Source organism: Rosa chinensis, chromosome 5 (genome assembly GCF_002994745.2).
Source record: "Rosa chinensis cultivar Old Blush chromosome 5, RchiOBHm-V2, whole genome shotgun sequence".
In the NCBI taxonomy this organism is placed as follows: domain Eukaryota; kingdom Viridiplantae; phylum Streptophyta; class Magnoliopsida; order Rosales; family Rosaceae; genus Rosa; species Rosa chinensis.
In genome coordinates this window covers 3,890,495-3,903,554 of record NC_037092.1, presented here as the reverse complement: position 1 = coordinate 3,903,554, position 13,060 = coordinate 3,890,495, and the positions used below count along the sequence as shown (strand labels likewise).

Here is a 13,060-nt window from a genome sequence, read left to right as displayed (position 1 = left end):
GCTTTTGAGGTTGTGATCGATGATAGTAGGTGCAACTAATAGGGGTTTTTTGTATGGTTTCTACTTGATTTCCTTGTGTTCCAAGTTGGTTTGTGACTGTGGTATCTTAGAGCATGAAAAACTCTTGCTTCTTGAAGACTTGGTTCAGAGCCATCGAAGTCAAAACCCATGTGACGCAACTGAACCAACTGATCTCGTATGTGTTAAAGTAACATTTTTCCTAGACATAACTAATGGAGTAGTAGGTGCTCCCCCTCGGTCACTATTTTCTAATAGAAACGACAAGCTTTCCTCACCTTCAGTGCATTCCAACAAATAGAGCAACACTGTCCTCATTACTAGAGCAACACTGTCCTCATTACTATCGGTGTGTCTGTCAAAACTTACTTTTGCACCTTTCCTCCACTAGTCCATTCAAAGACCTCGTTCCGGATTGTTTAATTTAAAAAAAAATTAGCTTCCGTTTAAAATTTTAAATTTTATTATATTTAATAAATAAATAAATAACAGTTTTCAATGATCACTAGTGACAGATTTTAGAAGCAGATCAGTGGTTTTTTTAGAAACTATTGAGGATCAAAATACGTTCTGTAGTTGTTTTATGTACTGATAGCACTTTTAAAAATATTATTTACTAAACATAAAACTGTTTTAATTCACAGCTGATTATTCTCACAACACAATAGCAGCAGTTTTCTTTAAAAGTCTCAGCAATCCTAAACTAGCGCTAACAGTATTCTTCTAACATCTCAATTACTGTAATCTTAGTTTCTTGAATAGCTACTCTTCCACTTCAACTCTTCAAGTTGATGAAGAAAGTCCAGTGTAACAAATTGAAGAGAGGCCAATTTAAAAAGGGAATTGCTTCCTGTTAACATCTTGGAACGAAAGAAAACTGCTTAAACCAAAATATTTTGTTTGTGTATGTTTTACGATCAATAACCGACCTAATTTTTTTTAGTATAATTGTCACACTTTTCGTTTGGTATTGTACACTGTTTTCCATTAGTCACATAAGACAGCATTTCTCTTAGTTAGTATTAGACGGCTACATTGAAATTCACTTACACACTACTTACACTATCTACTTCCCTAATGTCAATTGACCTTTTTTTTTTAAAGGGAATTTATATTTTTTAATCGTTAAAGTCTGTCATACTAATTTACTTTTGAAGAAAGTGACTTCTTTTTTATTTTTACTTTTTTGTTGTACCCTTATTATTTTTTTATTTACTATTAAAATTTTATTTTATTAGATCATAATTCTGTGTTGGCTAAGTAAGAAAGTTCAAAGTCTTAACCTTCTTTAGATCGTTTTCTTAATCTATAAGATCTAGCTAGGGTCCTACCATAAGATATAATCACGCGTAGGATATACAAAACACCCACTTCTGGTCTTTCCAGTTTCATTTTAGTCAACAGTCAACACCCCCACCTTCCCTTCCTCAGTTCCTCCTTCGAAATTCGAATCCAAAACCGTAGAGACTGTAGTCTGTATATCAGCAGAGCGTGGGTTCTCTCAGGCTCTCAGCACGAGCTTCTAACTCTTCTTTCCATACGACAAAAGAGAACTCAAATCCCAGAGCCCAAACATGGCCGGCGAGCCGGATTCAGCTCCACAAACAAACACAGTCAGTCCTGAGTTCGATGATGACAGCATTGCTGAGATAGTGTCAAGGCTGCCGGCCAAATCTCTACTTCGATTTCGCTGCGTACGCAAGTCATGGCGTGCTTTGATCTCCAATCCCTCTTTTGTTAAGCAACACCTGAGCAAAGTCAACACTAACCACCGCTTCAACCTCCTCGTCGGAACAAGGCCTTCCCAAGCTTCTGTAGTGAAGGTAGATGATGATGGTGACGTTGCAGTCACACAAGAGCTCAAGTATCCGGTAACGTCTGACTTTCCTGACTTTTTTCCTGTGATCTATGGTTCTTGCAATGGCTTGATTTGTATGGAGTTTGAAATGGGTAACATCATATTATGGAACCCTTGTACTAGAGAGTTCAAGCAGCTACCGCAACCTGAACTTGATGGTAGAGAATATGACTTTGTGAGTTTCGTATGTTTTGCTGGTTTTGGTTATGATTCCACCATTGCAGATTTCAAGGTAATACGAGCCACTAAAATATATGAAAAGCCAACCACACTTCAGGTATTTACACTCAAAACGGGTTCATGGAGAACCATTACAGATTTCAATCGTATTAGGGAAGAGAGTGAGTGCATCATTCTGCGAGAAAAGCAGGGCTTCTTACTAAACGAAACTCTACATTGGGTAGCCCTTCTAAGCGGGGCAGAGTATGAGGAAGGTACTTTGGGAATAGTGTCTATTGGTCTCGCGGAGGAGAAATTTCAAGTGATGGCACTACTCCCCTGTGGTCGCCCTGCTCCCAATAGCCCCGTATCTACTTCAGTTGTGATGGTTGGGAATTCGTTGTTTGTATACCATGAATTTGGTATATGGTTGATGAAGGAATATGGGGTAGAGGAATCTTGGACCGAAGTTGCATGCATTTCCCCAGTGGTTTTACCTGATCAACATTTTAACAGCATGTTGACACCTTTATGCATTTGTGACAATGGTGAAGTTCTTCTCAATCATAGACAAGCCTTGGGAGTATATAATCCGGAAGGAAAGACATTTAGAAGTGTCACTTGGAATTGCGAGGAGTATTCTCCTCAGTGTGTTGCTTATGTGGAGACTTTAGTTTCACCATTGAACTGCATTGGCGGAACCGCGCAAGTATGTGACACCAACATTTCGAGTCTTTTTCCGTTCACTTTAAGGTTTCTTTTTTGCCCCTCAATGCTTATTTTGAATTTTGGTATAGGTGAAAGTGGAGAACAAGGGTGCAAAAATGGAGCTTCTATCCTTATAACTACCAGCTCCTCCGGGTTGGAGTAAGAAAGGCTTTGCTTCACTCTGTTATTTCCGTCATACTTTTCTATGGCCTTTCCAATCTTGAATTTTTTGGTGGATAGTTTAGCTTGATTCATGTTCATTGACTTGATTCCAATCATGGTTTAACTTGATTCCAATCAATTTCCACCACAAAAACTCACTCACTAATTTTTTGGTGGCTTTACTCTGCCATTGCTGTTAGTGAGTTTTTGTGGTGGAAATTGATTTTATGGTAATGGGCAATAGACTTATAGTTGGGATCTGAATGTCGGAGTGGTCCTCATTTCTCTGTCCAGTTCAAGCTACTGTGTTGGCTGATTGTAACTTCTGTACAGCATTTTCATAGCTAGGACCATACCCGAGTTGCAATTGGAGTCTGATTGTGCTGCACTCATACATGATCGAACGTAGCAAAACAAGATGTTGATGTATCACCTTTAGGAGTTCTTATCAAAGACGCGAAGCTGTTTAAGTAGGCTTGCTCTAATGTTTCTCCTCAGGGAAGGCAACAATGTTGCCTACTGCCTTGCTAAACTTTCTCTTTTTGTTGCTTCTTCTTTTTCATGGTTTGGTTCTGCTCGGGAGTTTTCTCCGACTCCTCTGTCCATTGATTGTATCTGAACTTATAATTGATCAATAAAATGTATCTACTTAAAGAAACAAAGTAGACTAACACCCTATCTATACAAGAACGCCCGGCCGGGGGTGTCATAAAACCAAACTCCTCAAGAAAAAGCAATCAGAAAATAAAACAAATGACAAATATAAGAAGGAAGTAAAACTAACAAAATCGAAAATTGGGCAGCCCTTGGTAATCCCTCCTACAATAAGAGTGAATAAGATCCGAGGGCATGTCCCATTACGTTAAACCATCATAATAGAGACCCATGTCAGCAAGAGCATCAACAACTAGGTAATTTCCTTCTTACTAAATGTGTAAAGAACGGAATACATATGAGAGATACGATACAAACAATTATGCAACTCAATTCACAGCTTTCAATGTATCAAGTGAGGAGAATGAAGAAATGACAGAACAAGAGCCGAGTCAACTTCTAATTTATATATACATGTTTCTAGTTCCGTACCCGAGCTAACTTTCTGCCATAACCTCCGCTGCCATAGAGCTCCGAATATTAAGATTAAAGGCACCCATAATACTACCTCTAAAATCTCTAAAGATGCCACCGTAACCCGCATGACCAAATTAGCTATGCCAAGCACCATCACCCAACCAAGAAGTGGAGGATGCCAATTAACTTCAATCATACGTGGAGCTCTATGAGGCTTGCAAGGGACACAAAACTTCTTCAAATTAGTGAGATCTCGAACAGAATTGTACATGTAACCAGAAGCAATTCTATTGGAGGAGTTAGAAGAAGAGAAACTATTAAAGCATTTGCATCAGTCATGAGTGTGTATAATTAACGCATACAATTAGTACGTACTTATTAAGATTACTCTCTGACGGTAGTTAACTTCGAGCAATTCGTAGGTTCACCTCGTCACCTACTTGGTGAACTCAAGAATTATTCATCAATTTCATATCCGATATAAGATTTTATTTAAAATAAAATTTAAGATTAACTTTCACATAATTCCTACACATATATATAGGCTCGGAAACCCTAAACCCTATATAATTCCCCTTCTTTCCCATCGTCCTACTGAGAAAATAAACATGGCCGACTCCATACCAATTCGGGGACAGCAACAACAAATTAACACTGTCAGTCTTGACTTCGACGAGGCCATCATCGTTGACATACTGTCCAGGCTACCGGCCAAATCTCTACTAAGGTTTTGCTCTGTATGCAAATTATGGCTTACTTTAATCTCTGATCCCTATTTTGTGAAGAAGCACCTTAGCCGCGTTAGAACCAACTGCCTCAAACTCCTTGTCGGAACACGGGGTTCCCAAGCCGCCATTATATCGAAAGAAGATAATGGCAATGTTGCAATCACAGAGCTTGATTTCCCGGTAAAGACTTTCTTGCCAACTATCTATGGTTCTTACAATCGCTTGATATGTGTAGAATTTGAATGTCATCATATGGAACCCTGGTACTAGAGAATTCAAGCGGTTACCGGAAGCACATTACAAGGTATGTAATACGAGCCACAGAAACCACAATGCATGTCTTTACCCTCAAGACAGGTTCATGGAGGATGATAAAAAATATGAGGGATTCTCCCATGCCGAAAGGAGCCCAGGGGTGATTATTAAACGAAACTCTGCACTGGGTAGCCATTGATTGGGAAAACCTGGCGACAATAGTGTCTTTTGATCTTGCGGAGGAGATTATTAATTGGTCAAAATATTTTACTCCCCGCGAATGTTGTTGGTTATTATTGTAGTATTTCCAGTTCGGTTGGGACTTTTGGAAATTCTCTGTTTGTATGCAACTCCTTGAGAATATGGGTGATGAAAGAATATGGGGTAAAAGAATCGTGGACCGAAGTCATAAGCATTTCCGCAGAGGTTTACCTAAAGGTTTTGATTATTTTAAGGCTTTATGCATTTTAGAGACTGGTGAAGTTGTCCTGAATTGTAGACGAGGCTTGGGTTTATATAATCCTGTGAAAAAGACATTCAGAAATATCTTTGACGATTGCGGATCTGCCTTATTATTCTACTTATGATGAGACTTTAGTTTCACCACTAACCGGCATGGGACTTGAGATTACGAACCTCACTTCAAAAATGGAAAGAATTGAGAAAAGAACAATAGCCCACAAATCATCAGTAGCACAACAAGCTGACTGTGAAGAACCAGTACCCGGGTACAACAAGAATGGATACAATGTTTATAGAGTTGGATTGGAAACTGGGTTGACAATCAGAGACCGCCATATCATAAGCTGTAACACCCACAGCACTGTCAGCCTTTTTGCCCTTCAGAGATTGGTGGAGTTCTTCTGTAACATGGATAAGTCTTAGGATTATAAATCAGGCATAAAAAGACAATTAGAAATGTCATTTAGACTTGCATGCTGGCATCTTGGCCTTGTTAAGCTGCTTATGCAGAGACTATGGTTTGTGGTGGCAGGGATGCATCAGTATGTAACACCCACATTGTGGGTCTTTTTTCGTTGGGGTTTTTTCTTCTTTTTGGACAATTTTTTCCTTCAGTTTAAGATCTTCTTTTTTCTTCTAAGTTTCGGTAGGTGAAAGTGACGAGCACAGTGGAGAACACGAGTGCAAGAAATGGTTAGTGGTGGCTGGGCATCAGTATGTAACACCCACATTCTGGGTCTTTTTTCTCCTTTTTGGACAATTTTTCCCTGGAGTTTAAGATCTTCTTTTTTCCTTCTAACTTTCGGTAGGTGAAAGTGACGAGCACAGTGGAGAACAGGAGTGCAAGAAATGGAGGTTCTGTCCTTATAACTAGGGGTGGCTGAAATTCCTGAACCTGCCGAAACCGGCCGAACCACCGTCATCGGTGCCTACTGAGATGGTAACCGGAAGATCCGGTTCGGTTTACCGTACCGTATAAGCATACGCGGCTCAGTATCGGTACGCTAAAATCAATTATACGGTATTACCGTACCAACCATACATATATACTTGTATTGTTTTTTATTTATTTTTAATACTAGGTATGTTTTAAGCCGTTGATTTCTAGCATCTGTGAAGGATAGCCGTTAGATCTTAGTGGAGATTGGGTTAACCTAACAGGGGTCACTCAGATTAGGTCATTTGCGACTTGTGGCCGCAGCCTCTCTCTGTCGAGTCTCGACCCTCTCTTCATCTCAGAACCAACTCAGCCCCAATCCAATCCCAAAAACAACAATCGATCATTGATGCGAACCTCACCAACATAAGCTTCAACCCAGATTGAGTTTGATTTTTGAAATCCCCAAATCGTTCGACCAAGTCTCGACCCTCTCTTCCTCTCAGAACCAACCCAGCCCCAATCCAATCCCAAAAACAACAATCAATCATTGATGTGAACCTCACCAACATAAGCTTCAACCCAAATTGAGTTTGATTTTTGAAATCCCCAAATCGTTCGACCAACTCTAGATCAGTTGCTTCACTTGCTTGGTTGAAGTGGTTGCTCAGAGACTTATACGGTGTTCAATTGGTGTTTCCGAGCACAAATAATTAAGTAAAATTGATCTCCTTTTAGTTTTTTACTCTTGTTACTCCTTTTGCTCTAATTTGTATGAAAAAAAAGGAATCTGTTGTTGATTTTGTTAATTTCATGGTTGAAATTGATCGTGGTTATCTAACATATATGTTCATATGTGTTTTGATAGGAAAGTCCTTTGAAGCTTGAAGGTATTGACCATGGATTTCAGTTGAGGCTTTATTAGTTTATCCTGAGGCAGGGAGGTGATCGAGGTCTTTGATTAGGTAACTAAAAGTCTAAACTTGTGTGTGCTTGGTTGGGTTTTGATTCTTTGAACTTAAAGTATCTGCTTGTGACTTTGTGTATGGGTGTTTATGATTATTTGAACATGAAGTTTCTATTCTGCTTGTACTCTTATTAATTAGTATGTGACTTTGAGAGTTTCTGTGTGAATAAGTTTCTGCTTGTTCTCTTATTAATTATTTTGTGACTTTCTGTGTGTATAATTATAAACTGAACATGATTGCAAAGTATGAAGTTGTTGCTTTTAATTGTATGTTACTTTTAAGTATAAACTGAACATGATTGCAAAGTATGAAGGTGTTTCTTTTAATTGTATGTTGCTTTTAAAGTTTTAACTTTTAACATGATTGCAGACCATGGCTTCTACAAGTAGGTCAGGAAGTAATTGTTGTTCATCCCCTTCCATAACTTCAAACATGGTTACTGGAAGTTATCAATCTGTTAGTGTTTCCCCAAATGATAACCAAAACCCTTTACCACCAGTAGGTAACTTACCACCAATAGATAATAGTACCCCAACTGAAACACCTAACTTAGTTCCCACTACAACCCCAACTGAAACACCAAATCCAGATCCTGAATCAGTGGAAGCTGCTGCAGGGCTGGGGAAAAGAAAAGGAGTAGATAAGACCACAAAGGGTAGGAAACAGAGTCGAGTATGGGAGTGTTTTACAAGGCATTTGCTCCCTGATGGCAAGCCTGACCCTAGTAATGCACAATGCAACTACTGTAAAGCATTAGTTCCTGCTTTAAGTTCAAAGAATGGAACCAGTTCTTGCTGGTCACATGGAAGAAACTGCAAGGTTAACCCTCTATTTGAGAAACCAATCGAGAAAGGGCAGACCATATTATCTAGGGATAATGTTTCCGGGGCTCCACAATATCACAGATTTAATCAGGGTAGGATAGATGAGAAGCTGTACAAGATGATCATAAGGGATGAACTTCCCTTTAGGCATGTGGAGGGTTTTGGGTTTAAAGCATTTATGTTAGAAGATCAGCCACAGTGGATTCAACCAAGTAGAAAGTTAGTGGCCAATGGAGTATGGGAATTGTACCTATCTGAGAAGGGAAAGATGATGTCGATCTTTTCACAACATGCAAAGAGAGTTAGTGTGATCACTGACACTTGGACATCAATTTAGAACATTAACTACATGGTGGTCATTGCCCATTTCTTGGACATAGACTGGAAATTGCACAAAAGGATTATTAACTTTTGTTCAATTACCAGTCACAAAGGGGAAGATATAGGGAGGGTACTGGAGCAATGTTTGAGGGCATGGGATATCAATAAGGTGTTCACTATCACAGTGGGCAATGCTAGTGCAAATGACCAAGCAGTTTTCTACATGAAAGGAAGGTTGAGGAACATGAACACTTTAAGCTTTGATGGGGACTTCTTGCACATTCGATGTGCATGTCACATCATCAATTTGATTGTCAAGGATGGAATCAAAGAATTACAGAGTGGGATTGATGCAATTTGGCATTGTGTAAAGTTTATTAGGTCAAGTTCAAGTCGATTAGACAAGTTTAGGGAGTTTTCTGTTCTTGAGCACTTGAATAAGAATGCGAATGTTCCCCTAGATGTGATCACTAGGTGGAATAGCACTTATTTAATACTTGCTGCGTCATTAAAATATGAGAAAGTGTTTGATAGGATGGGTGATGAAGATGTGCAGTTTAGGCATTATTTTGAGGAGACAGATACCAAAGGTAGGAAAAGGACAGGCCCTCCCGTAGAGGCAGATTGGAGAAATGCTCAAGCTTTGGTGCATTTCCTCAAAAAGTTTTACGAGACAACACTCAAATTGAGTGCTTGGAAATCAGTTACTGCAAACTTGCAGTTCAAAGAGATGATCGGCCTTCAAACAGAGATTGATAAGAAGGCAAATGATGATTCTGATGAGGTTTTGCAGAGGGTGGCAGTGGGGATGAAAGCAAAATTCAATAAATATTGGGGCAGCTTTGAAACCATGAATCAAATCATGGTGATTGCAAATGTCCTAGACCCTCGCTGGAAACTGCAATATCATAAAGCAGCATTTTAAGGGTGGGAGTCAGAGCTGGCACCATTGAGAAGATAACTAAGGGCTTGAAGAACATTCTGTTGAGAATGTATGATGAGTATAAGGGCTGTGAGGGGGTTTAAGTCAAGCAAACCCCAAGATGGTGTTGCAGCAATGGAGGGGATTGAGTTTGATGATCTAGAAGATGGACAAGCTGAGATACTTGCTGATCTTATGCAAGAAAGACTCGAAAATGAACATGAAATGATATCCAACGAGGTTGACAAGTACCTTGCAGATAGATATGTCAATCCTTTAGTCAAAGGGTTTGATGTTTCACAATGGTGGAGGGTCAATGCAGTTGCATATCCTACTCTTTCCAAGCTTGCTAAAGACATTTTTGCAATTCCTTGCTCTACTGTGGCAAGTGAGAATGCATTTAGCTTGGGAAAAAGAGTAGTTGATCCCTTTAGGAGTTCACTCACTCCTCAAATGGTTGAGACACTAGTTTGCACTAGTGATTGGTTGAGAGCTGAGCAGCCTAATTTCTATTCAGAACCAACAACGGATGAGATGTTCTTGTATAAGGATCTAGAAGAACTGCAGAAAGGTATAATCTGGAAATATTAGCTTACTTGAATTTTTTGTTCATTAATACATCAACTTATTTCTATATTGACTTGGCTATTTGTAATTTTTTTGTGGTTTTAACATTGAAGAAACTGCTGCGCTGCATTTGGGAGGTGCGAACTCGTCTACGACAAGTACTGCTTGAAGATTTGGATGGTGCAAACATCCAGATCAAAGATATAGCTGCTGTGCATTTTTTGGTCAAGTCTTTGGAGTCTACTTGAAGATTTGGATGCAGCTGCTGTGTTTTTTGTTTTGTTTTTTTAGTCTTTGGAACACTCAAATCACTTGCAGCTTTTTGTTTATTTCAATTTGAGGTTCTGTAATATTCAATAACTTTTAGACCAAGTGACATACACTTGGTGAAGATGTATTATTTAGGAAAATGCAGAGTTAAGTATGTATTTAATAGCTTTTATGTATTTGGTAAAAACTGAACAGGAAAAATGGTCTAAAAAAAGCCCAGAATGGGTGATTGGCCTACATAAATGTTTATCAATATTAGGCCCAATCATCCTCTTCGGTTGGGCCCTAACCGAGACAAAACCGACCGTAATATTGGTAACCGAAATTTATGGTTACCGACTTTTCCGGTACAGTAGTGGTATCGGTTTTCAAGATACCGATGTCTTTCGGTTGGTAGTCGGCTCAGATGAAAAAAAAAACGATAACCGTACCAAATCCAGCCCTACTTATAACTCCTAGCTCCTCCGGGATGGAGTAGGCGCAGGCGCAGCTGGTTATTTGACTCTCTGTTTTGCTTCTTGTTGATTTTCTCCAGATCAAGGTAATGAGAGATCACTAAACTGACCCAATCTAAGTAAAATTTTCACAGGTTTTATGTCCTCTCTATTTTACTATGTTCATTCAGTTAATAATAACAACGGGCGTGGGGCTGAGCCTCTCAGTTAAGCTGAGTTCCAAACGCCTTTTAAAAAAAAAAAGGTAAAATTTTCACATCGTGAGTTTGATGATGCAAAGCATCTTCATGGTCTAGCCAGATTAGCCAATTAGACAGGTTAGAGGCATATGTTTTTCATGAACCAATTCTTTAAAGAATTTAATTAGTTGAGTGTTTAACTCCATCATATGTTATAGAACCAAGTATGCATTATTTGATAGTATAGGAAATAAGAAGATCCAATAAAATTTATTCGATAGTATAGGAAACAAAGGACTCAATAAAATTGAGACTTTAGAAGAAATTAATGGTAAGACATGAGAACATAGAAGGAAAGTATGCATTATTTGATAGTATAGGAAACAAAAGGATTCAATAAAATTGAGATTTTATAGGAAATTAAATAGTAGATCAAAGTTAGATTTAATTTGACATTTTTAATCTTTAGCTAATGATGGTTTGGTATCTTTTTTGTCAAACTAGCTGGGTTAAGGGATGTTAAGGATATGGGATGTTAAATATATTCTGTTATTAATATAAGTTGGTGACAATACCTTAGACATGTGTTATGGTAAAGTCGATCAATAAAAATCAAAGACATATCCTTTAACATAATCGATCTCTTTCTAAAACAATATTTTTAAATATTAGGCTTAGATGTAACAATAATGATTTGAATATTGAGCAAATTTATGTACTTTAAATTGCATGCTATTTTTTTTTTAGGCTATATATATTAACCTTATGTAATTATAAGCATGTTGTGGCATTCTGTCCTATTCAAATCTCAAGAAAATAATTACCATATCAGTTTTTAGGCCATGCTGGTCCCTTCTATGATCTCTAAGTCACACATTCTAGGATCCCACATTCTAAACGAAAACTTTTTGGTCTCCATGTTTGTTATCATGGCTATTTCTCTAGATCATGAATCTGTTGATGAACACCTAACACCAACTGGTTTGAGGACTTGATTACGGTCCTCCACAAAGCCACAAATTTCACATACATTTCGTGTCTGTGCCCGATTGGTCATCAATCTCCATTTCATTCACTAAAAGAAAATTAGGATTATAAGCAAGAAGATAATTTGGGTTTTTGGGTTGGCCATATACCCAACAACGGACTTTGCAAGGGTTAGATTCTATAAAACCCAAAAAAAAAGACAAAGATTAGACGGTTTTGATTGCCTAAATAGTTGGAATGATTGTGAAGCACATTTGTTTCCCACAAGGAATAGGTTGACAAGCACCAAATTCATTCAACTTCATCAAGCAATGTCTTTTGTCTTATTCTTAGATACACTCATACACATCTTGATTATGGGTCATGTTTATGTACCAGCCATTGGTGATTGGAGTGGATCTGATTCAGCATGCAATATTTGTTATATGTACTTTTCTCTTCAAAGCTAAGGTATATATCGAAACTGTGCATGCTTGTAGCTAGCTGTATTGAATTTCACTTCTTCCCTACTCAAAGGTTTCCCCAACCATCACTTTCGAGCTTGTGCACCCAGATAGCATTTTCTACCTAACGCTTAAAGAGCATTGAACCACCGTCATAGCATAGACCTTAATAAGGATCTTAGACAAACATGTGTAACTATAGTAGGCACATCTTTAACGAGATGAAGGAGCTCAAATTTTAACTTGTTTTGTTTTTTTAGTTAGTTTTATGTTAGTTTCTTCAAAATAATTTGTCGAATACTTCTAAAAAAAATTTAATCCACCATACCCTTACATATGTAAGTGAGAATCGAACCCATAACATTTACAATGTTAGAATTATAATTTACCAACATATCACAGCTCACCAATAATTTGTCAAACTCTTTACATTAATTAACTTTTGCTCTCTTTACTCTCAATCTAATCACAACTCAACCCTGCGTCTCTACCTCAAGCTCTTCCAAATATCGCAACACTCCGGCACAAAGAAACACGAAGCTACTCAATACTTGGTCATAAGTACACAGATATTTGAGTGGGGGATTGCCTGCAGTCGCACTAGCTACTCCCCTTGGATCCACCTTATAGCTAAATAACCGTACTTTTGCAGAAGGAAAAATGTCGATGAAATGAAGTGATCCCCAACTCAACACAATGGTCATGATTTCATGTTCATCCCACATAATTTACCCAAACCAATCACCAAAGCCTTTTGTATCTCATAGTTGTCTAGATCTTAATACAGCAAATTAAAAGCTTACTCATGCTTCAATACATACAAGGA

At 38.2% G+C, this 13,060-nt stretch overlaps 1 protein-coding gene across 4 annotated transcripts; it reads left to right on the top strand.

Moving 5' to 3' along the window:
• The first annotated feature begins 1,377 nt into the window (after positions 1–1,377).
• Positions 1,378–3,378, top strand: LOC112165121 (F-box/kelch-repeat protein At3g23880). Of its 4 annotated transcripts, none has more exons than XR_002922641.2 (3): positions 1,378–2,744; positions 2,833–2,975; positions 3,118–3,378. XR_002922641.2 is itself a non-coding variant. In XM_040505370.1 (3 exons), exons 1-2 carry the CDS (start codon positions 1,593–1,595, stop codon positions 2,878–2,880), a joined length of 1,200 nt encoding a protein of 399 aa, XP_040361304.1. In that variant the 5' UTR covers positions 1,378–1,592; the 3' UTR covers positions 2,881–2,902; positions 3,239–3,378. The 4 variants fall into 4 exon arrangements, 3 of the variants coding, with proteins under 3 accessions (XP_040361304.1, XP_040361303.1, XP_024157318.1); XM_040505370.1 differs by having other exon boundaries at positions 2,833–2,902; positions 3,239–3,378; XM_040505369.1 differs by having other exon boundaries at positions 2,833–2,911; positions 3,239–3,378.
• The last annotated feature ends 9,682 nt before the right edge of the window (positions 3,379–13,060 follow it).